A 26,349-nucleotide genomic window follows, 5' to 3' on the forward strand; every position below is an offset into this window, starting at 1 on the left:
CCCCCCATCAGTATCACAGACCTCTCCTACCAACCTCCTAAGTTGTCTTAGCCTGGAAAAAATATATCACCAATATGTTCTGTTGGCTCTGTTACTCCAAAATTTGATGTGAGTTGTTATTTTAAAAGTTGTTTGTCAAGGATGACACCCAGATTGTATAGTCTGAGGGACTAGGGAGAAAGTGGTGTCCTTGACAGTAAGAAGGAAATTTGGAAGTAGGAAGAGTTTGGGGAAAAGTTATTGAGTTCTGTTTTGAATACTTTGAGTTTAAGATGTCTACTGGACATTCAGTTTGAGATGTCTGAAATGCAGGTGGAGATGTTAGATTTGAAATCAACAGTGATGTTGGGGCAAGATAGGTAGATTCGAGAATCATAATCATAGAAATGATATTTAAATTCATGGAAGCTGATGAGATTAGCAAATGAAGTAGTATAAAGGGAGAAGAGAAGAAGGCCCAGATCAGAGCCCTGTGGGACACCAACAGTCAATGGGGAGTGATCTGGATGAGAATACAGCAGTGAAGACAGAGGAATGGTTAGATAGATAGGAAGAGAATCAGCAGAAAATAATGTCCTGATAACTGAGAAAGAATAGAGTACAAGGAGAAGAGGGGGATTGACAGGGAAGTCAAGAAGGATGAATTGGGCTCGACAATCAAGAGATCAATATTGACTTTGGAGAGAGCAATTTTGGCTGGGCGATGAAATCAGAGGCCTGGTTGTAGAGAGTTAATGAGAGAGTGAGAAGAGAGGAAGTGGAGACATGTATTGTAAATGGCCTTCTCAAAAGTTTAACTGCAAAAGGCAAAAGAAATACGGAATAATGGTGGGGATGGAAGGATCAAGTGAGAGGATTTTGTTGTTGTTGTTGTACCTTTTCTTTTTAGGTTGGGGAAGATGTGGACGTAACTGTAGGCAGCATTGAAGGAGCCAGCAGACAAAGAGAGATTAAAGGGAAGTGAGAGAGTCGGGATGTTAGAGGAGACAATCTGCTAGAAGAGACAGGATGGAATGGGATCACTTGTGCAGGTAGAGAGCTTTGCCTTATAAAGAGTAGGGCTACCTTTTCATGTGAGAGCAGGCTGAAGGAGAAGACAGACAGGAAGCCACAGGAAGCATCTGGGTGAGATGAGATGAGAAAGGAAGAGAAGAGAGAGCTCTTAGGAGAATAGTCTCAAATTTTTCAGTAAAATATTTGGCAAAGTTCTTAGCTGAGATGGTGCTATTGGAGGCTTAAAGAGGGAGGAAAATGTTTGGAAGAGCCACTGTGGAATAATGAGTTGATTAGGGAAGTGGTGGTAAGTAGTATAGCAGTAAGGATCTTGTTGATGTTCTGTAACATAAATTTTTAGTAGATTCAGTCAGAAGAATTGCATGATTTTCTCTACCTTTGTTCAGAAGCATGTGTGTAGGAGTGAAGGGCAGTGGATGGGGGGAGTGCTCCAAGGTTAAAGCTTGGCATGGCACAATTAGTGAGATAATGAAGGGGCAGAAGGCTAAAGAGAAGAGGACAGTGTATTGTTGAAGTGGTTTACCAAGAGATGAAGTTGGGGAAAGCAGAAGAATGTGACCAGTATAGAGGTGATCACCTGGGAGAGAACTGGGAGGTCAAAGAATTAAAATCGCAGTATGAATGGAGATCAGGGTTTCATATGGAAAGGCAGAGGGAGAGGTGTAAAAATTCATGTCATAGAATCACAAGATTTTGAAAGTTGAAAGGAGCCTCACCTTCTAGTCCAACCCATACTGGAAAGAAATCTCTACTATAATGTACCTCACAAATGGCCACCTGTGTGGCTTTCAAGCATAAGATAAGCTTAAAAACCTCCACTGAGAAGCACTTTAGCACCCCTCAAGCCAGTCTATTTCACTTCTGGACAATGCTGAAAGAGAAAGCACAGGGAGCTGTAGAAAAATATCTACTTCTGCTTCATTGCCTAAACTAAAGTCTTTGACTGTGTGGATCATAATAAAATGTGGCAAGTCCTAAAACAGATGGGAGTACCAGATCACTTCACCTGTCTTCTGAGGAACTTGTGTGCAGGCCAAGAAGCAATAGTTAGAACCAAACACGTAATAACTGATTGGTTTAAGATTAGAAAGTGAGTAGGACAAGGCTATATGTTGTCACCTTATTTGTTTAACTTTTATGCAGAGTACATCATGAGAAATGCCAGGCTGGGTGAATCAAAAGCTGGAATTAAGGTTGCTGGGAGAAATACCAATAATCTCAGATACATAGATGATACCAAGGTGATGACAGAAAGTGAAGAAGAATTAAGAAGCCTCTTGATCAGGGTAAAAGAGGAGATGGTTAAAGCTGGATTGAAGCTTAACACACAAAACCCCCCAAAAAACAAAGATCATGGCAACTGGTCCAATCACTTCCTTACAAATAGGGAGGGAAGGAAGAAAGCATTGTCAGACTTTATATTCTTGGGCTCAAAGATCACTGCAGATGGTGACTGCAGCCATGAAATTAAAATATGCTTGCTCCTTGGAGGGAAAAATATGGCAAATCTGGACAGCACAACAAAAAGCAGAGACATCATCTTGCTAATAAAAGTACATATAGCCAAAGCTATGTTTTTTTTTTTTTTCCTAGTAGCAATGTATGGCAGTGAGAATTGGACTATAAGGAAAACTGAGTGCTGAACTATCAATGCTTTTGAATTGTGGTGCTGGAGAAGACTTTTGAGAGCCTCTTGGACAGCAAGGAGATCAAATCAGTCAAAACTTATAGAAAGTAATTCAAGCTTTTCACTGGAAGGTGGAAAACTGAAGCTGAAGCTTAAATACTTTAACTACGTAATGAGAAGATGGGACTTATTGGAAAAGACCCTGATGTTGAAAGATTTAAGTCAAAAGGAAAATGGAATGGCAGAATTTGAGATGGATAGATAGCATCATGGAACCAATGAACATGAACTTGGACAGACTTTGAAAATAGTGGAGGATAGAAGGGCCTGGCATGCTATGGTTCTTGGGTTCATGAAGAGTCAGACACAACTGAACGATTGAACGACAACAACAAAAACCTGCCCCTGACATTTTTTCTATGAGATCTGTGCAAGTCACTCAGCCATACAGTACCCCAGGTGCTAAAAAACATCAAGAAAGGGATCGTTGGATCATAGATTCAGAGCTAAAAGGGATCTGAGGCCATTTATTCCAACTTCTTATTTTATAGATGAGACAATTCTTTCCTGGGAGGAAAGATGACTTGCCCAATGTTATTTAGGTTGTATGTATCAGAGGTAGTTTTTTAATCCAAGGTCAGTGTTCTTTCTACCATACCAAAATACTTCAACGAAATCATAGTCTGGGTAAAAGCAAATCAACGCACACACAATATCAAACAACAAAAACCCTATCGCAAAGTTTGTACATGTGAGCACAGTACAACAAAGTACACAGTGTTGGGTTGAAATCCATTTAAATACAGACTCAGGCTTATTTACATACGTAAAGTGCTCAAGAGCAATAGTAATCCTCAGTCTGAGATATTAATGTATATAATTGCTCTAGCATGAACTTTATTTAGATAACGGTTACTGTGAATAATACTGAACAAAATTGGCTTTATTGGAAGTGGTATGTGACTTTCAGTATAGCAAAGGGAATTTCATCAGCATCTCTCTGGTAGAGCTCCGTTTCAGCAATATCCCCTACAGGGTGGCTGCCACTAGGGAAAAGACTGCTCCATTTCACATGCATTAGAAAGCAACTAGCCACATGTCGTTGTCTTTTAGTGAGAGTGAGACAGCAAAATTGCTACCAGGGACTTGGAGCAGCTATATTTTTCCTTCAGGAACTGATCAGGATATTGGAAACCCCTTCTCCAACTGTGCCAACCTGTTATGTGACATTACATCATGGAGCAGAATACAGTGGGCTGATCTATTGCATCGTGAAGGGAAATGGAAATTAAATTCCTGTTTTTCTTTTTCTATTTCCCCATGGTTGAATACCACCTTGGATAGGGGGTGAGGGTGTGAAAGGACTTTTGAGTTTTTGTTCTAGAAGAAATGACGGATGGAGAATTAGACTGTACTGATTTTGAGCATAGAGTGTAATTCTATAACAATTATTCAAATCCCTACAATGAAACAGATTTGACTTCTCCTTCTAAACCATGAAGAATTTATGTCAATCATCCAGCCAAGGAAGGTCATTTTTCTCTCCCTAGATGACATATCCTATTTTTGTATTCCTTGCCGTTTCTGCTCTGTAGAAGTTATTCTGGGAATGGAGTATGGTAGGTACTAATATGTCAACTTCACAGAAAATGTTAACTAGAAAGAATAGGCACTGTCACATCCTTCCAGTACAAGAGAAGAGTGAACTAAATAGGTTAAAGAGATTAAGACATGTGTCCCTGCTTTCATTTGGAGAAGAATTTTGTAAGACAAATTGGTCTTTGAAACTCTCAAGGCTATTTCCTGGAAGTATTTTTGGCAATGGTATTTTGAAACATAGCTGAAATATAAACTTTTGTTTGTTTCATATGGGAACAGGGATCTTTCCCCCAACCCTTATTCCGATCTAATTTTGCTCTGCCAAATCAGTCTGCACATAAGATTAGAAAGAATGGCATTTATCACATCCCCTGGTGACTTGTAAAAATGTCAGCTGGCACAGAAAGGAAATAGAGAAGAAAAAAGTAAATTTGAGAGATCCAAAGGATGGCAAAGTATTTTCTGAATCGGGATCCTAATCTTTCCACTGCTGTATTCTTTCTTTATTTTAATTTAACCAATTGTGAGACATCCAGAATCAGACAGAAATATGAGGCTATCCTATTTTATAAAACAAGAATTAAACAAATATCTGTTGAATTGAAAAAAAATATTTTGGAGTAAGTTGTTCATTTATAGGTCAGAACATCTAACTGCTTTTCCCGAGCAAAGAGTTTTTGGTTGGGGTCGGGATGTATTATTAATTTTAAAAATATATTAGTAATATATCGATTTCTATCAAGGATTTAGGAATCATACATGTATATACATGTTTTAATTATGGCATGGAGGTGGGATTTCAATGTGGCATGAATCTAGTCAAGATACTGTTATGCAGATCACTTAATCCTGCTGTTTTAAATTCATGGCATAGACCAGAACAGGAGTAAAGTTAGCATTATTCAGTACTATCACCACTACCTTACAAACTACTTGATACATGCTCTGATTTGAGGCTGAGTAATTGGCATAGTATTCTTATATGAATGATAGCCCACTATCAATTATAGTCTATATTCCTGCACTAGGTTTTCAATTTGCTCACAGGAAATTGGAGATGATGAAAAACACTTCAGTCCCTTTTAGAGGTAACTAATTCTGTTTCTATTTTTATAATAATTTGCAACAAATGAATAGCTTAGTGGTTATTTGTTGACCTTTACATTATTTTTTTTAAAAGGAATTGTGTTTTTCTGCCAAGGTAACTTAGATCCCTAATGGGTTCAAATTATTCCTATTTTGAGCTACAGTAGTAATTGGTGGCACAGTACTGGGCTTCTGTGAAAACATAGCGATATTTAGTGAGGGGATCCATTGTCATTGGAAGTAGAACACCAGATTCTTAAAAAAAATCTTCTCTTGATACGCAGCTTGAGGTTGATATGGCCCGAGTAAAGCACCAAATGTGGTGTTTTTTGTATGTTCTCTCTGAACACAGTTTTTTGTTCTAGTCCTTACTGGCACGCTTTTTGGTGAATTTGGAATCATGAAAATGTGTTCCCCTCAAGCAATCAGTTACTCTTTAAACCAATTTCAAACTTCAATTTGTTTCCGTCTTCTCAAGGTTTTTCTTTGAAATTGAATTGTCCAGGGAGTAGGAAAATCCCTCCTTCAAAATAGTCTAACATTTAAATTTTTAAAAATGAATGAGACTTCACCATTTTAGTTCAAAGTGGATTCTCTTTTTTGTTCTTAAACTATTAAATATTTATATTATTAAGACCATGATAAAAAATGAAAATACAATTAAAAAGGGGAAGAAAGATAATCTGATCTAAAATATCATGCCCAACATATTTCCTCTCAGGGAAATTTATATACACAAACACTATCCATCCTTGCCACGTTTCTACAAACATTACATACCCATATCTTCCATCCTACCTCTAGTAGTGTTGGACATGGAGTCATGACCTGAGTTCAAAGTTGATCTCAGACACTTACAAACTATGCCTCTCTAAGCAAGTTCTTTAACCTTTCAGCCTCAATTTTCCCATCTATAAATGGAGATAATAATAGCATCTACCTCCCAGGGTTGCTTTAAAGATCTGATGAGATAATATTTGTAAAGTACTTCGCAAACCTGAAGATGCTATATAAAGACTGTCATTGTTATTATTTAATTTTTAATTTATAAAATGACACAATCATTTCCATAACCTAGTAGGATAAAATAATGACTAGACATTATCATCATCATCATCATCATCATCATCATCATCATCATCATCATCATCTTCATCATCATCTCTACCAGCATCATTTGTATCTACTTACTGGATAGAGCTTTCAATTCGTGTGATGGTGAGGAAAGCCGCAAGGTTAGCTGTGTATGATGAGATGACAATCAATGCAAAGAGCCACCAAGCTCCCATCATCATTCGAGTGGCCAGGGTTGTGTAAGGGACTTCACCACCTGCTGGTCAGAAAAGAAAAGTTTAGCATGTTAATCCATTGAAAAAGCAATGTATATTGATGGGTTCTTAAAATGTCCAGAGCACTCTAAAAACATGCCATTTCAGGACCAGTGATGCCTGTATCGTTGATGCCAGTACAGTTATCAAAACTAGGTAAGAGGACACACAAATTTTGATCATTTACTATCCTTACAAGTTTGATTTTTTTTTCCTTTCATAAGAGGGTGCTGTGACCTTAGTTAAGAAGAAACCTTTTAATTACCCAGTGCTAGTATACTTTCAGTAATTATTTCCCCTCAGGCATTTATAAAGATCACCATGTTTTTAGCTTAAGAAGTTAAAAATATTCTTTCCTTTCTAGAGATATGCTTATTAGGAGCTAAGTGGTTCTGATGATTTATGAATTCATACCATACATTTTCATATGTCTTCCTGTCCAAGCAAGTGTAGTTAAAATGGCTGGATTGCACACAATTTGTTGGCAGGCAAAAGTTAAGAATGGTCAATCAATCAATAAGTATTCATGAAGTGCCTACTATTTCTCTGAATTTTAAATGTAATTTGAACACAACCTGATTAACACCTCTTTGGGCATATTATAACCATATAATAAAATTTAGAGCTGTAAGAGACCTTTGAGATCATGTTCTGGGTATAAATACAGACAGAGTAGTTTAATTACTGATTCTCACAATAGCTTTTTTTCTAAAACTATGGGAAGACATTTTTAACATCCTCTTCCCCACCCAATGCATTCAATTTTTCAAAAGATAAAAGCAAGAAGGGAGAGATAGCTATTAAAAAACGCTATATGACTTTTTTTGGGAAATTAAATAAATATAGAGTAGAAAATCTGTATGAAGTCATTCAACGAAAGACAATGATAATTAGGTAATCAATAAGGGAAGAACAATTTGAAAAATCATGAATTATTCTTCTGGTTAATCTTCTATTCTCAAGGCTAATTATTATTTTGATTAAAATAAGGATCAGATTTTACCATCCATAAGAAAATGCATTTGTATGTAGATTCAACAGGTTATGTTGCAAGTTATGTCGGAAAACTGGTCTACTGAAACAAAAAGTAGGAAACATCAATAACTAATAGGGTTATACCATTCCCACAACTTAATGCAATTAAGGTGTTAGGATTATAAAATAGTTGGGAGACTACTGGATTTGGGAGTAGAGGATAAGGATATGAATTATGATCCTGCTACTTAACGTTCTACTTAAAATGTGTTGGGCTCTTTGGGTCTCATTTTTCTAACCTATAAAATGTGGAATTGGAATGACTTGATTTTTAAGTTCTTTTCAAATCCTAAATCCTAGAATCATTTGAGTTTGGCAAAAATCTACAGATATTTTTATTGTTGTAAGTAGGACCTGCTTGAGAGAGGGCTGAAGGTACATGAAGTTAGTAAATCAAATAAACTTAAAAACAGTTACTGTATATTTTATCCTATTCATAAATAAAGGTTATAGAAATAGAATATCTTATCCTAAGGTAAGATCATGAAATGTGATAGGACTACCTTGGCTAAGCTAATACCTGCGACTTAATAGTCATAGGATACTTTATTTCATTGCCATCATTTTTTTAAATCTTTCTTGTTGCCTAATTCTGAAAAAGCCATCTGATTACTATAAGGCTTTAGAATTTACATCCCTTACTATCCAATCAAAAAGCCACCACCCCATTGCAGGCCCTCATCACTTCTTACCTAGACTATTGCAATAGTGTTCTAATTTGTCTGCCCACTACAATCCATCTTACTCTAAGTTGTCAAAGTGATTTTCCTGAAGCATAGGTCTGCTCATGTTACCCTTCTCTCTCAAATCATTAAACTCCAACGGCTTCTTTTTACCTCCAGTAGCAAATATAAAATGCTCTGTTTGACATGTAAAGTTCTTTATAACCTTTACAATCTTTTTAACCTTCACTCTCCTCAACAAACTTTTTTTGTAATTTATAAACACAATCACATTTAGCCTTCACAGAAATCCTGAAAAATAAGTGTTATTATCATTATTCTACGTTTGATAGAACTCTGGCTCTGAGATGTTGTGACTTGCCCAGTTTTATACAGCTAGTGCTAGTCTTCTAATCAACCTCATTAATTAACTAATTCATTCATCTAACAAATATTCACTAGACAAAATGCAAACAATTGAAAGTAGAGATTTCTGAAGAGAAAGGCAGATTTGGTGAGTAAGTTTTTAAGAAGATGGTGCTGGGAAATGCAATTTGAATTTCTAGAAAATGGCAGAAAAAGGACAGGGATGTAACCTGGCAGCCAGGTAAAAATGTATTTGCCTAAAGTCTTGTAATTGACAAAAAAGTTTTAATTGAAAAATGGGGTAAGAGAAAGAACCTTCCTCATATAATTGTCAATCCAGATACCACAGAGAGGAGAAAACACACCATAGGAAGTAGGGATGAGCAGAGAGGCTCAGCAATTCACAGGATCATATATTTTATAAGAGATTCAAAAATAAAACTTTAGATGTTTATATATAAAAGTAGAAAGTATGGGTCATAAGCAAGGGGAAGTAGAAAGCTTCATTCACACATGTAAATTCAAAATAATTATCATTAGATTTCATTATGACTGGAATAGTGTTTTCACTATTGCTCAAAAGGAGCAGAATAATGAATAGGTGGTAGTTGAATATAATTTTATTACTAAGATTTACTCATGAGGAAATTCAGGAATCAGAGCAGAGAACTTTGATGGAAAATATTTGGGTATAGAGCAACAGAGGTAGTGACAAAATGGATATTTGTTGTGAGAATAAACTACTTCTTAGTGAAGGAGTTTAATAACTGCTTCAGTCTTCCTCTCTAGCCCAAATCCTGCTCTTCTCTTTGGGAATCTCGGTTTACATGCTGCTATCTTCTCAAACTCCCTGGATTCCCTGTTCTGGACTCTCCTCACATCTCATGGATTGCTACTTCACTCTAACTTGTCCACATCCAGGGTTGGTAATAACTGCGATTTTTCCATCACAAACCTGCTCTTAAACTTCTCTAGATGACAAGAACTTCCTGTTCTTCCATCTCTCCCTGTGCCTCATTCCTCCTAAGACTTTCCTCTGTCCTCACCACAAATTCTTCTCATTCTAGCATTTTCTTAACCAGGATTTCTGTTTCTTTCCTCTGACTTCAATATTTTCCTTTCAAAATTCTAATCTTTTAGTTAACTTCCATCTTCATATTCCTTGTCCCATTATCCTGTCACCTCCTACTCCTTTCCAAATCCCAACTTAGACTACTCATATTATTTTCCACTCCTCCTATAAATACTGTTGGAAGAAGTAAACCAACTTTGATAACTAGAGATACTAAAGTTTTATGCTATTCAATTGGACTTCAATGCTCCATATCAATCTTTTTATTCTTCCCAGATTGATTGAACTCATTGAACCCCTTATGATGACTGTTCCAAATCTTCTCTTTTCTTTTTAAACTACCAACATTATCCCTTTCCTTTTATCTCATCAGAACTCGTTGAAATTTTTTTTGAGGCCCAAACCATTATGAGCTTTATCTTTTCCTCAATTCCTCACTTCTAATCTCCTTAACGCCTTCTTCTTGATCCTCTCAAGTTCTTTCCTCTTATGCTCCAGCTACAGAGAATAAACTAATTTCTCCCTGACCATGCCAACCCCTTACTTGTGATGATGATCCAATCCTCTATTACGTCTGCTGGGATCTTGCCATTTTGATCATTCTCCCTTTACCTATTCTTCATGTCCTCCTTATAAACTGGAGCATTACTTCATTGCTGCTCACAGAGATACTCATCCTTTAAAAAAACAACAACAATAATAGCCAAAAGTTTACTTGATTTTACCAAACCCTCAAGTTACCACCTCTATCTTTCCTCTGCCAAAGTCCAAAAAAAATGTATCTGCAATCATGGCCTCCATTTTCTCACCTCAACTCCCTTTTCAATCCCTTTCTGGTTTCTAATCCCAACTTGAATAAAACTACTCTCTTCAAGGTCACCAATGATTATTTTATTTCTGTATCCAGCAGTCATTTCTCAGTTCTTCTCCTTTTTGACTTCTTCGTGTTTGACATTGTGATTATTCCTTCTTCTTCCTCAGTCACCACGCCTTGTCAATTCTACCTTCTCAACATCTCTCACATCTGTCTTCTCCACTCTAGCCACACCAGATTATGCTCTCATCATTTCTTGTCCAGACTATTGAAATAGCCTCCTGAAAGTTCTTCCCTGAATCTAGCCTCCTCCTTCTCCAATCCATCCTCCACATTGCTGCCAAGTTGATATTCCTAAAACACTGGATTGAACATATTGTTTCCCTACTCAAGAAATTTCGATAGCTGTCTATTTCCCCTAGGATAAAACATACATTCTCATATCTACAATTAAAGCTCTTTACAATCTGGCCCCAGAATATCTTTCCAGGCTTCCTCTCCCCCTACAGGCTCTGACTCCACTCTTCCCTTTTCATATTCTATGTTGCAGTCATATTGGCCTACTTCATGTTTCCTGTATGCAGCAATTTATCTTCAGCTTATTTGCCTCTGCAAGTCCTTCCCCCATACCCAAGCCCTGACTAGTGCTTTTTAAGATCCAGCTCAAAAGCCACTTGGAGAACTTCCAGGATTTTCTCTTGTTTTTGGTATATACCACTCCAATTACTTTGTATTTATTTTGTACATTATTAAATACTTTGTATTTATTTTGTACATTATTGTACACGGTATTAAGTACACTGTGTTTACTTATCTATGTACCTATTTATATATCCCCTCTCCATCATGCCCCCTTCCCCAGTAGAATCAAGCTTCTTGAGGCCAGGGTATTATCTTACTTTTATATTTGTAGCACTAGTTCCTAGCAGAGTGCTTGGCATATAGAAGATGCTTAATAAATATTTGTAGATTGATTGATTGGTGACAAGAATGATCTTTAGACTCAAAAATATAAGTCACTTAAAACTCAAACTAAGTGAGATTGTAAAGGTTTAGCCAGAAACTGCCATTCCAGGTGAGGGAAAGGCCAGGCAACAGGACAAGACAGAAGTTGCAAATTCAGCAAAGAAGGAACTAAATTTATGAAGAGTGCTGAAATAGATGTAAATTGCCAGCTTGGTTGCTCACTACACAGTTCCAGTTGATAGATTCAGAGCTGACTGAGTGGGGGACCTGTGCCTTGAGTTGGTATTCCAGGGTGAGGAGTAGTCATGGGCCCTAGTGGCATAAAGAGTAAGGAGCAAGTTCAGGAAAAACCAGCAGTTATAAGCCTCAAATCTCAGGAGCAGAGAGAGGTATGTCTCAATTATAGTTTCTAGTCTAGTCTTTTTTTTTTTTTATTTTTTTTTAGGCAATTGGGGTTAAGTGACTTGCCCAGGATCACACAGCTAGTAAGTGTTAAGTGTTTGGTCTGAGACTGGATTTGAACTCAAGTCCTCCTGACCTCAGGGCTGCTGCTCTACCCACTGTGCCACCTAGCTGCCCTCTAGTCTTAAGCCTATATTGGAATAACCACAACAGGAATCACAAACCAAAGGGGACCCTGTAGTTCTGTCATTCTGAACCAGCTGTTTATTTGGCTGAAAGGGGCTGAGACTAGTCACAGTCTACTGGACTTCCATTTTAACAAATGTGCAGGTGTAGCTAAGAGTACAGAAACTGGACTTTGCCCTAAATCAGGCCAATTTGAGAGCACTGGAAGTTTTCAGGTTCTCAGCATGAGCTACCTTGAAATATTAGAATAACATAACGATCATTATCCAAAGAAAACATGATGATCACCTCAGGAATTATCTCCACTATGTACATAGAGCCCAATCTTAACATAAAATGTGAAGTCAGAAAGTAGGATAAAAAAACCAAGAATACAGAAAAAAAAAGAATCCTACCATAAAAAAGTTATTACAATGACAAGGATGTTCAAGACACAAAGCCAGATGAGAATGACTCCAAATCATCTACAAACAACACCTCAAAGAAAAACACAGCTTGGGTGAAAGTTTAATTAGAATTCCTGGAGGAGATGAAAAAGTTAAAATGTTTTATAAATGAAATGAGAGCACTAGAGGAAAAAGTGAAACAGGAATGAGAGGTATAGAAGAAAGAATTGGAAAGGGAATTAACAGCTTGGCACAAGAGTTATAAGAGTTATAGTTTGCCAAGTAGCAAACTACCTGAAAGTTAGAATGCATGAAATAGAAGATAAGGACTCCATCAGAGAATAAGAAACATTAAAACAAAGTCAAAAGACAAAAAAAGAAGAAAATGTTAGGCATCTCATTAAAATACAAAAGCAACTGACTTGCAAAACAGATCAAGGAGAAATAATTTGGATTAACTGAAAGCCAGAATAAAAAAAGATACTAGATATTATATTTCAAAAAAAGAATCTCAAAAGAAGTCTGCCCAAAGAATCACAGGGAAAAGCAGAAACAGAAAGCCTGTACCAGCCACCTCCTAAAAAATTAAAAATTAATACTCCCAGGAATATTATCGCTAAAATTGAGAGTTACCAAATCAAAGAAAAACAATGCAGGCAACAGGAAAGAAAGCATTTCAGTACTAAGGAGTCAGTCATTCATGATCTAGCAGCCACCACTATAAAGGAGAGAGCAGCATGTGGCACACTGAATACATTGCCAGGCCTGGAGTTGGGAAGGCTTATCTTTCTGAGTTCAAATCTGGCATCAGACACTTACTCCCTGTGTGATCCCGGCCAAGTCACTTAACCCTGTTTGCCTCAGTTTCTTCTGCAGTAAAATGAGCTGGAGAAGGACATAGCAAACCAGTCCAGTATCTTTGCCAAGAAAACCCCAAATGAGGTCACTGAGAGTCAGAAACTACAGGAAAATGACTGAATAACAACAAACATGGACAAGGGTTACCCATGATGAGAAGGCCTGAATGGGTTTCAATCGGGTCCTGCTGTGAAAAAAAATATGGATCCATAGTAATTTCTTCACACCCATTACCTGGATTTCACTAGTTTAGACAAACTGCTGTTCAAAGAGAAATGTGGTTTTATGCTAACTTTTTCATTCCTGAGAAAAGGTTTTAAGAGATTTTTGTGATGGTTATGATGATGACGTTTATAAGAAGATGATTTTCATTTGAAAAAGTCTAATTGATCTTCTCCAGATACAGGGGACAATATGGAATAGAAACAATCTTTCTTGTCAGGCGATTCAAATGGTCATACCCAGCCAGCACTACTTTAGGAACTTTACTCTAGTTTCTCATTTACATTTCCAGTGAAATGGTTTCCAAAAGTGAAAAGGTTCCCAATTATTTATATGCTTTCATTTTTCAAAGTTTAATATCAGTTGAATATTAAGTGAATTAGAATTTAGATTATCCCAAACTAATAAAAAAAGAGTTATTTCTAATAAGACCCTGATTCTTCTGATGAAATCAGGGAAGGTGATATTTCAGTTTTGGGGCTTCTTGAAGATAAAAATGAACTTAGTAATTGCTGAAGATAGAGCTTCAGATTAGCAGAAGTAGTTAATGAATATTTTTTTTAATTGCACTCACTATAATGGACTATTTCCAATTTAAATGCCTTTGAAACCCTTCAATCAAAAAGGGAATTATAATAAAATTAAAATAGCACCTAGACATATCAAATGAACCTAAGTGGCTGATTGTTCTTTTAACTTCCAGGTGCCAATCTCTGTAGCTCAAATGTGAATTAAATTGAATTAGATCTAGAGCTCATGAAAATCTCCACAATTGATATCTGACATTTTTTATTGGTCCAGCCCCCCAAATATCCCTAAGACAGAGGTTTGACTATTTTACTTCTTTACTCAACAACCTTAGTACCTCCCCTTTTGCCTCTAGGCTAAAAGACAAATTCCTTAGACTAGCATTTCAATTCCCCCAAAATCTGCTCCTCACTTGCCATTCTGCTCAAGCACTTCCTTTCCTATACAAAGTCTTTCTTGATTCTCCTCACTGCCAAAGTCCATAGCACTTTCTCCATCTTGGAACTGCTATTTTCTTACTTACCCCCAACCTCATTCTCCCAAGCCAACCTCCAATAGACTATAAAATTCCTTGAGGGCAAAGGTTGTTTGGCTTTCATCATTGTATCTCTAGCATTTAGCCAAGTGCCTGGCATGTAGCACATGTTTGTTGTATTGAAATTAATTTAAAAAAAAACAAACAACTTATTGTTCTCAGAAAAGAAACAGATGACTGAAAGTCAATCATCCACCTTAAATTTCCAGCCAGTTAGATGGGGTGGCAGTATCCATTTATACCAACTCTGCTTCTAATAGTAGTTAATCAAGTGGGCATATAAATAAATTATGGGAATATAAATGTCCTTCAGTAAAATACCAAGGATGTACTGCTTAGAGATACTTGCAATATTTATATTGAATCCCTTCCTCAAAACTTTGGATAACTTTCACAGTCTACACAAGACACACTTTCTATCTGTTATCAAATATGTAGTTATTGTTTGGATCATGATTTCATCAGTGACAAATTCTAATGTGTAAAGTCTTTCCATTGACACAAATCAGCATCTTATCAGTAGATGATAGGCTTTTGCCTGGCGCACTGAAAGACTGAGTGATGCTCCCAATTTCATACCATTACTATGTGTTTAGGTAGAACTTGAGTCCAGATAATTCTGACTCCAAGTTTGGCCTTCTATCCACTACATCATTGATCATCAGCCTTTAATTTTTTTTTTTTTTTTTTTGCCGTAACCCCTTGTCTGGATGTCCCCTCTCATTTTATTCATTTCCACAGGAAATGGGGAAAAAACAAACCTCATCTACTAAGAATTCAATTAAACATTTTTTTAACTTACTACTATGTGTAGGGTACATTTCTTTCAATGAAAAATATACTCTAAATTTTTTCAAAGTCATATGGTTAATCTATGTCAGACTAATAAACCTTTCCAAACTACTAATTATAAAATTCTCAGTTTAGGATTGCTCTGGAAGAGTTGATTCATCCTAAGTGGGTGAATTAACATTTTAGAGGTTAAGAAATGTTGAAATTAGAAGCTTCATTTCCTCTTTTTTTTTTTTAAACAAATGTCTTATTTATGAGGCTCTAAATGTTTGAAAATGTGTGGTTCAGCTGGAAGTCTTGGTAATGCATACAGCTGTTTGCAAAGATTTCCATTAATCAAGGGAACTACATCTTAAGTGATCAATAGTTAATGAGAGCAACTGAAGCTCACAGCACAGTGGGTCAGCTAACATATCTTTTTATAACTTTTTGGCATTTGGGGCTGAAAACATTTAAATTGGTTCATCCATTCTGCTACCTCCTTTCCCTAATGCTGCTCAAAAGACTCTTGTGAATTTTAATGACTTTAAAATAACCATCCCCCCTCTGGACTGTAGTTTAGTTGACAGCTAAGTCACAATATTCTCTTAAAAAGCTAATCCAAATGTCTTATTCCTCCAAGACTAAACCTTACCCCTCTCTCCTGCAATTCTAAAAATCATTCTGTTAGCATTAGGTTATTTATTAGGTATTTATTAAGAGTTGGCATAATAATATTTTTCAGCCTCTGAATTCATCTTACATTTGCTACACTCAACCTATTCTCAAACTAAGAGGATCAAACAAATTTCATATTGTACCTCTTAGTTTGAATAGGGTTTCTTAGTCTTAAAAACTAGTTGCTAGCTACTTAGATGTGGTAAGGGAAATAAGATGGCACCGTATGAAGATGATTACCTTTCCTCTTTGGTTTAGTTTTTGCTCTGGGTCAAATTAATTTGCATGAAAAATTATAGGGGATTGCTGAAGGCTGTGAAAAAGGGGAATCCAAATATCTAGTCCTAGGTAATTACTTGGAAGGGCAGCACTTAGGATGATTATGTAGAGGTGAAGGTTGGAAATCAGTTAAAAAAAAACAAACTTCTAATCTTGAATCAGGTATAAATTCAGTTAGTCAGAGATGTTAATATTGAGCAGGGATCTGGTCGAAAGCCAGATTAAATACTTCTTAGCTGATTAACACTTCTGTATTCTGTAGGAACTTGGGCCCAAGAAGCAAAGATTAGCCTTCAAGAGGGCAAAATACAAGAGCCAACACTGACTAATTCCCCTGTGTTTGTATGAAGAAAAGTAGTCTGATAAAGTCTATGTGAGGGATTTGTCTCCCTAAAAAGAGCTTCTGGAGCATAAACTAAAGGAGAGACAATTTTTTTTTTAATATGGAGAATAGTTAGCACTTCAGAGAGGACTGTGAATAAAGCAAGAAATTGTAAGCAGAGAGAAGCTCTACAACCATTTCCCAAATAAATCTTTAATTGTAAGATCAGCCCCCCACCACTAAGCAGATGCCAGTGGACTACTGCCCATTACTGACACTTAATCTCTCCAGGACTCATTTTTCTCATCTGTAAAATTAATGAGGAGAGACAAATATGCTTTAAAATCTAAGACCACAATTCTATTAAATGATTAGAAGACAATGAAGCACTACCCAGTAGAGACTGCATGCTGCATGAAACCAGTGGGGGGCTGGTCTTGTGGAAACATCAGGATAATATCACTAGAGGACATTGGCAGCCCAGTATGAGATAGAGTAGAGTTAAGGTATGAGTTCTATATCTGTGTGTGCACTTTTGGATGTACATGTATACACATCTCTATATGTGTTCCCTAGACAAAACCAAGCTTCTCAGTGACATATGTATTTGTGAGATACTTTGTCCAAGTTATGAGGGAAATATTATGTTATTACTTCTTTTCACACTTTGCCATGGTATTTCACCAAATGTTTGACTTCATGTTAATTGTGCCATCCCAGTAGCAACTGAAAGTAAAGTTAGCCATGGTCTTGAATGTATGTAGCATCACAGAGTACTCTGAACCAAGGAGAGCTTTTCTGGGTCACAATGTGCCAGAGAGCGGTCCCCTAAGTACTATATTTACTTTTGATGATATCAGTAAATTTCCTACATTATAAGATGTTAATTGTATTAGACTAAAAACTAGCCCCCCCCCCCATCAGATATCCAATGGCAGGAATTCTTGGGGGCCAAGGACTCCCAGGAAAATAGGGACACATTTCAGGAGCATATGTGAACTTGAATGTGAAAAAATTATGTCTTTATTTTTTTTTACTAACTTCTAACTCAGTTTTAGTATTTCCTTCAGTTATTTAAAAGATTAATCTGAGAAGGGTTCCAGAGGTTTCACCAGAGTGCCAACAAAAGTCAAGAAGCCTTTCATTAACCCTTGTAGTAATTGTCCAAAGTGCTGAAAGAGGTTTTTCTTTTTTTTTGAAAAAAGTTGTTTTCCTATTTCTACTCCTTAAAGCATTTGTGATTTTAGTAATTAACTTGCATTAAAAAAAAAAAACATGTCAAAGCAGTGTGCTAAGGACATTCAGAAAGTATTCAGATGGTTTGGTTCAGAAATGCAATGCAATTTCTATTCTCTCATTCTCCATACAGGTCAGTTTGTTGGCATTTCTCATCTCTTTCCTCTCTAACTTTACATATTTTTATTTGCTCGCTCAATTTGTTGTGTGTTTGTAGGATTTTGTTTTCCTTATCAATATTTCAGCAGTGTAGCAAGTGCCAAAGGAAAATCTAATTGCTCAGTAAGAAGGAAAAAAATGCTTTAGTAAATGGTTTGGAAAGGGAGCAAAATACTACGTATATTTTCCAAATGCCATTTCCCATAAGGTTTGAACAAATGCCTTTTCTGTATTCCCACCTGTTTTCTCTGTTGGCACTTCTCAGTCATTTCCAAATCATGCTGCCTACATTCTGTTCACCTCTTCAATCTACTCATTCGCCTCCCACCACAACGTGGACTCTTCCTGGGGCAAGCCGAGTTGTTAGATTAGCTTCTTCCTTTGTTGCTGTCACTTGTTTTGTAGCGTCTGACTCTTCATGACCTTATGGATCATACTGGCCATAGGGTTTTCTTGGCAAAGATACTGGAGTGGTTTTCTATTTCCTTCTCCAATGGATTAAGACAGAGAGAAGTTAAGAGACTTGCCCAGGGTCACACAGCTGGTAAAATGTCAGAGGCCAGATTTGAACTCAGTTCTTCCTGAATCCGGGCCCAGTGCTCTACCCATTAAATCATCTAGCTGCCTCTAGCTTTTGCCTTGCCTTGCTCTAAGTTTGGAATCCACAGCCCTTTCTGGACATTTCCAAATGATGACACCTAAATTGCATCCACCCTCTACATTCCCTTCCCTCCAGAACCTGGTTTTTACACCAAGAACCCTGGGCTCAAATAGGTGAGATTTATCTTTAGCTTTCTCAAAACTAGACCCTCACACCACTTCCTGGCCATTTGTAGCACAATGCTCAATAAATGTTATTATCTATGATTGATTCATTCACTCATTCATTCACTCACTCCATTCATTCATTCATTCATTCATTCATTCATTCATTGTCCACTGATCTGAAGACTGATACAGAAATGAAATGAAAGCATGAAAAGGCTGCAGAGGATCACTGACTAGAAGTTTGTCAAATAGCTGGGAGTAGAAATTCAGTCGAAATGAGGCTTGCCATTCTGGAGGAAAGAATTGGTTTTTAATATATTAAAATAATTATAGATGTGTCCAAGTCACTATATAAAACCATGATATGAAATTCTAATGCCATTATTGACTTTGTTTTTCAGATATTCAATCAATTAGTAGGTCCAAGGAAAATTACAGCCATTTTGCTGTGCAAAAGCAGGAATTGTCAGGAAGAATCAAATATGAAATGGATGTTTTAGTAAAGTTTTTAATTACCCTTGGTACTTCTGAGACTAGCCTCATTGCCTAAAAGTCTCATTTGTTCCAGGAGGCCAAAAGAAGGCAATACATTTTCAATCAGCTTTAAAAATGGTTCAGGGGCAGTTAGATGGCACCGTGGAGTCAGGAGGATCTGAGTTCAAATCCAGCCTCAGGCACTTGACACTTAGTAGCTGTGTGACCCTGGGCAAATCACTTAATCCCAATTGCCTCACCATAAAAGCAAAAAAAAAAAAATGGTTCAAAGTTCAAAAGAAATTCTGATGTGTATCTTTTAGAACCTAGTTCACTGTTTTAACTTAGAAATCTTTTCTTGGGCAGGTGGAAATAAATCTAAGCTTGATTAGTGGAAAGAGAGGAGTAAGATTTGGAGTGGGAAAAGAAAAATTCTTTTTGACTTGTTCTTTTTTATTTAAAAATACATTTTCATGTATTATATCTTTTACATCACCATAGCTTCCCCTAGAATTCTTCTTTTTCCCTTCCCAGGGAGACATCCTATATAACAAATAGTATTTTAAAGACAAAAAATAAAAAAAGTAGAGAAAACAGCATAACTGACCAATATCTCAAAAAAATCTAAAGATATGTGCTACACTTTTAGATCTTAAACCTCTGCAAAGGGATGATGTGCGAGTGTCTTCTCATATCTCTTCTTTCAAGCCATGCTTTATTGTTTATGCTTCTTCAAATCCACATTTGATTTTTTAAAAAATAATTCTTTCCATTCACATTGTTGTACTTATTGTATATATTGTTTTCTTAGCTCTGCTTACTTTACTCCGCATTAATTCAAGCAGCTAGATTTTTCCATATTTCTCTATATTGATTACATTCATCATTTCCTACAGCACAGTAGTATTCTATTACAGATTTCTTCCTAGGCTTAATCACTGAATGGGCATTGTCTCAGTCAAACTGAGGCCTGTTAAAGATCTTAGCTTAAAAAGGCCAAGGTCTCCCACTGCATTCAGGTCCATCTCCAGTCACACTGATCTGTATCTCACCACTGGACCCAGATGACTCTGGAGGAGAAAGTGAGGCTGGTGACTTTGCACAGCCCTTTCTCACCTAAATCCAATTCACTTGCATGGCATGGCATCACCTCTCTGATGTCATGGTCCTCTTTGAGAACGAAGGACAAAGAACATTTCATTACATTAGTGTACCATAAAACATTAAGAAGTTGAAGGGCAGCTACTTTCTTTCCTTTTCTTTGATATCACAAACAGTACTGCTAGAAATATTTGGTGTATATTAGGAATATCTTCTTGCCAATGGTCTTCTTGGAATAAAGTATGGTAATGTAATATCTGGGTCAAATGGTATGTACATTTAGGTCATTTATTTCCTATTAGTAATTAGGGGTATTCTTGTATGTGGCTATTAACAATGTGCAATTTTTCTTTTGAGAATTGTTTGTTCATAATATTTTACTGCTTATCTACTAGGGAATTTCTGTTGGTTATTTATAGATCTCTCTCTCTCTCTCTCTCTCTCTCTCTCTCTCTCTCTCTCTCCCTCTCTCTCTCTCCCTCTCTCTCTCTCTCTATTGATTGGTTATTTTGAATACCAAATTGTTATGAGAGAAATTTGAATCAAATATTTTTCCCATTTGACTGCTTTTCTTGCCATAAAGTGCATTAATTTTATTTGTGAAGAAGCTTTGCAGTTTTTCAATTTCTTGAGATATTACATTTTGTAATTGCTACTATCCTTTGTTTAGTTGAATCTATTTCTTACCCATAGCTGGAAAAGTTTTATTATCAAGTCCATTTCTACTTTTAAATGTTAAGATCCTTAATATTAGGATTACATATTCTGTTAGAATGTATTATGGAATATGTTATATTCCATATATATTCCATATATATGTAATATGTTGAAGCAAGCCCAATTTTTGTCAGATTGCTTTCTAGTTTTCTCAGAAGTTTTTTTTTTAAATTGAATAGGGAACTCATACCTAAGTAATTTATGCTTTCAGTTTTTAATACTTTATTTTTGCCATTACATGTAAAACAATTTTTAACCTTTGTTTTTTAATTTTGAGTTTCAAATTCCCTCTCTCTCCTACCCCTCATTTAGAAAGCAAGCAATTTGTTATAGATTATATGCAAAGCATATTTCCATAACAGTCATGTTGTAAAAGGAAACAGACAAAAAAAGAACAATAAAGTTTTTTCTTTTTTTTTTGGTGAGGCAATTGGGGTTAAGTGACTTGCCTGGGATCATAATGTCAAGCTAATGTTAAGTGTCTGGTCTGAGACTAGATTTGAACTCAGGTCCTTCTGGCTCCAGGGCCGGTATTCTATCCACTCAACCACCTAACTGCCCTGAAAAATAAAGTTTAATAAATGCTTTGATCTGTACTCAGACTCCATCAGTTCTTTCACTGGAGACGGATAGTATTTTTCATCATTAAGTCCTTCAGAATTGTCTTGGATCATTGTACTGCTGAGAATAGCTAAGTTATTCACAGTTGATCATTGTATAATATTGCTATTACTATGTACAATGTTCTCCTGGTTTAGCTCATTTGTATCAGTTCAAGTAAGTCTTTTCAGGTTTTTTTTTTTGAGATTATCATGATCACTATTTCTTAGACTACAATGGTATTACACATAATTATGTACTACAACTTGTTCAGTAATTCCCCAATTGATGGGCATCCTCTCAATTTCCAATTCTTTGCCATCACAAAAAAAGCTGCTAAAATATTTTGTACATATATGTCCTTTTACTTTTTTTTTAATCTCTTTGTGATATAGCACTAGTGGTGGTATTGCTGGATCAAAGGACATGCATGGTTTTATAGTCCTTTGTGTAGAGTTAAAAATTCTTCTGGATCTGGATGTAGCAGTTTTGACTTTGCTGTCTTCTTCTGAGTTTGTGTTTTGGACATCCCTGTCACCATAGTAACTTTACATGGTCAGGTTCTTTTGTTGTTGTTGTTTGCTCATTTCCCCAGCCTATTTTTCAATTTTCAGCTTTATGTTACAGTTGGACTCTGCTTCCACAGCAGGGGGACACTAGCTCAAGCTTCAGATTTTTTGTGCATCTGTTTTCAGAGCCAGTTCTGGGAGTCTGTAAGTTTTTAGTTCTTCCAAAGAGGTACAATCTAGAGGTGTGGTCACTTCTCTCCTGACCTGTACTCTGGTCTGTGAGTGACCACAAGCACTCTTTTACACCATGGAATTCTGACCAGTATTTGGGTTCTCCTGAAGCTACAAGCTCTGATGTACTAGTGTACCTTCTCGTACTGGGGCTGCAATCCAGGACTGCAGCCCTCATCGGTGTATGGGAAATGCAACAGAGTCCTGCACCTACTGCCAGCAAAGGGACCCCTCTAAAATCCATCTGACCAATTGTCTGACCCCCTTACTCTCTGTGGACTCAGCTCCAGAATCCAGTGCTGCTGATTCGGTTGCCCCCAAGGCTGTTGCTGGCTTGCTAAGGTGTAGATTTGTAGCTATCTTGGTAGTGGGGTTGCCTACATTAGACTAGCTTGCACTCAGTTCTTTGTGACAGACCTTCCTGAATGTCCTTCTAAGACTGAGGGGTGGGGAACCTGTGGCCTTGAGGCTGCATGTGGCCCTTTAGGTCCTTAAGTGTGTCCCTTTGACCTAATTCAAACTTCACAAAGTCAAAAGGCCACACTTGAGGACCTAGAGGGCCACATGTAGCCTTGAGGCTTTAGGTTTCCTACCCTTGTAAGTTGTCTTGAGCTGGAAAACTGTTTTACTCCATCCTTTTGTGGGTTCTGCCACTCCAGAATTCATTTTGAGGCATTTACTTTGCAGGCTTTTAAAAAAAAAACCATAAATGAATGTTGTGTTTTGTCAAAGGTTTTCCCAATATATTGAGATAATACTCATTTAATTTTGGATATTAAAAATAATATTATGTTACTATTTTTGATGTTATTTTGATAAACAATATTATCAATATTATCTTAAAATAATATTATGTTAATTTTTTCCCCAATTTTAAACCATTCTTGCACCTTTGCCACAAATTCAACTTGGTCATGATGAATGACTTCTTGGATAAATTGTAGACTGTAAGGATTTTATACAATTAAAAAAATCAATGTTCAATAATTACCTAAGTCTAAGGGTCTTCATTTATGCTTTAACTTTCCTTGGTTTGGCTATTATACCTATAGTTTTCTCATAAAATGAATCTGGTAATATGTTTTCTTTCTCAGTTTTGTGGAATAAATTGCAAAATGTAGGTTCTAATTTTTATTTAAATGTTTGACTGAATTCTTCTATTAATCCATCAAGGCCAGAAGTTTTTTGTTTTCTTTCCTTTGGTAGTTCCTTTACAACTAATTCTATATCCTTTTCTGAGATTGGGTTATTTAAAATTTCTATTTGGCTTGAGTATGTTTTATTATAGAAGGTAATCCTTGATTTCTTTTGTGTTCTCAGTTCAATTAGCATATAACTGTATAATAGGCTCTGATTATTCTTTTTATTTCTTCTAGTTTTGTTGAGATTTCACTCTGATCATCTGTTATTTTCATTTGATGTTCGGCCCTCTTTAATTAGATTGCTAAATATTTATCCATTTTATTGATCTTTTCAAAGAATCAGCTTTTAGTTTTATTTATCATTTCTATGGGTTTTTTTGTTTCCAGTTTGTTTATTTCTCCTCTAATTTTTCATCTCTCTTATGCTTATTTTAGGCTTGTTCATTTGCTGATTTTCTATTTCTGTGCATGTTAAATAAATTCTTGGAAGGCAGAGGATGTTTCATTTTATCTTTGTATTCCTAGAACTTTGCATAGTGCCTGGCACATAGTATTCACTTAATAAATGTCACTTATTGAAAAGAATCAGGACTGGATTTGATTAATCAGTATTAGGAACCTCTGAGCTTAGTCAGGAGGAAATAGGGGAAATATGATTCATGCTTACAATCCAGAACTAAGACTAGAGAAAAAGACCACAAACCTTAAAAATCTGGCTCCACAGCTTTTTCTTTCCTATGCCCTCAAGCTTGCCTGTAACCTCAAGAATGTGACATTTGTTCTTCTACTTTATTTCCCCTTTTAGTGTACAACCAATGTAGTCTAATAAAGTAGGAGCCTAATAAATTAATGATGGTGACTGGCTTCAAAGTCAAATCAATCCAATAATATCTGAGGACAGGTTGGAAATCCTACTTTCTAAAGTGGCAGTTAAAAAAATTACATCCAGGGCGGGTAGGTGGCACAGTGGATAGAGCACCTGCCCTGGAATCAGGAGGACCTGAGCTTAAATCCGGCCTCAGACACATAACACTTACTATTTGTGTGATGGTGGGTAAGTCACTTAACCCCAATTGCCTCATCAAAAAAAAAAAATTAACATCCAATGGAAAGGATTATCTATTGAAGGAAATCTTTCACACAGGTACCACTGTGATTTGGATCTAATTTAGATTGATAACCAGAGAAAATTAATACTGTTTCCTGGCCACCCATGTAATGAGTAATTTGGATGTAATTGATAAAATTGAGATGTTTCCTTTATTTCATCAGGAAACGACCAACCTAAAACATTACTAATAAGAAAATAAGTTGTAATCTTGGAAACTATGAAATGTCATATGGCAGGTGTTGTAGAGACCACAAAAGGTAGAATAATTAGTAAGTGATCAGTAAGGCAATCTGAGTAGTAGATAAAGTGGTAGGTAAACTTGTGGGCAGGAAGACACAGGTTTTAATCCTACCTCATACACTAGTTGTATATCCCTGGGAAAGTAATTTAACTTCCTTGAATCTTAGTTTCCTCATCTGTAAAATGGTCACAGAGTTATTGTGTTAATCAAATAATACTGCATGTAAAGCCCTTGACTAACCTTTAAGAACTATAGGAAGGAATGAACGAAAAAAGTACTAAGTGCTTACTATGTATAAAACATATATAACTACTGGACCCCCTCCAGGTACTCCCCAGCATTTTTGATGAGACTTTAAGATCATCTCAGATTTCTTAGCAAGGTGAGGCAATCCATCCTTTAGCTATAATTCAATGTATCTACTAAGTTATAGAAGGATTGCAATCTGTCAGTGGATGGAGAAGTCATGTGGATTTAATATTAGATAAAGTACTGACTAGCATTTATTGCTTTCTTTGCTGGTATAAAGGGTTTGCCTGGAAGATCAAGTCAGAAGTTTGCTTGGTTGTGAATGAATTAGAATAAAACAAGTTGGATGTCCATAAGGGATATATCTGTCATGCTACGGTACACTAACATTTCTCCAAAGGAAGGATATCTTGGTTTAAATAACTGAGATATAGAATCATAGCTCCTCTCACCCTCCCCCCCTCACCCCAAGTACAAGAGAAAAACTGGTAAATTCTTACTCTTCCACTAATTTTTTAGAGAAGACTCAATGGAAACAAGATCTATGTCTACAAGTATTTGAAGGGTTAAAGGTAGATAAGAGGATAAGGCCTGTTCTGTTTGAGTCCTGAGGACAGAACCAAATACATTAGGAAAAGTTGTAAAACATCAAAGTGAGGCTTTATTTTTCAGGAAAAAGAAGTTCTAACCAATAGAGCTATCCCTAAGTGGAATGGGTTGCCTCAAGGGGTGATGGATTCTTGATCAGTGGAGGCCTTCTATTAGATGATCATTTCTCTAGTATGTGGTAGTGGGTATAAGTTGGCCTAAGTACCTTCCAAATCTAAATTTCTGTGATTTTGAAAATTATCATCATTACTTACTCAAAACTTATCAGCATTATTGCCTACTACCTTCTTTCTTTCTGGTCACAAAGGAAGTATGCCTGTTAAGTCTAATGTAACTAAAGCCTTGTTTGTATTGTTTATATTTCCTTTCCCTCTAGAGATATTCTTTCTCTCTCTCTCTCTCTCTCTCTCTCTCTCCTCTCTTCTCTTTCTTTCTTTCTTTCTTTCTTTCCTTCTTTCTTTCTTTC

At 36.3% G+C, this 26,349-nt stretch overlaps 1 protein-coding gene across 1 annotated transcript in view; it reads right to left on the reverse strand.

Annotated features, from left to right (window-relative positions):
* The window catches only part of GRID2 (glutamate ionotropic receptor delta type subunit 2), a 1,698,202-nt gene that overhangs the window by 266,786 nt on the left and 1,405,067 nt on the right, over nucleotides 1-26,349 (reverse strand). Inside the window, exon 12 of the mRNA XM_027837543.1 lies at nucleotides 6,518-6,656. Within this exon, the coding sequence (XP_027693344.1) occupies nucleotides 6,518-6,656 (139 nt within the window). The remainder of the gene's footprint in view (nucleotides 1-6,517; nucleotides 6,657-26,349) is intronic.

The sequence above is a fragment of the Vombatus ursinus genome, unplaced genomic scaffold (assembly GCF_900497805.2).
Source record: "Vombatus ursinus unplaced genomic scaffold, bare-nosed wombat genome assembly UNPS02014821.1, whole genome shotgun sequence".
NCBI classification, from domain to species: Eukaryota; Metazoa; Chordata; class Mammalia; order Diprotodontia; family Vombatidae; genus Vombatus; species Vombatus ursinus.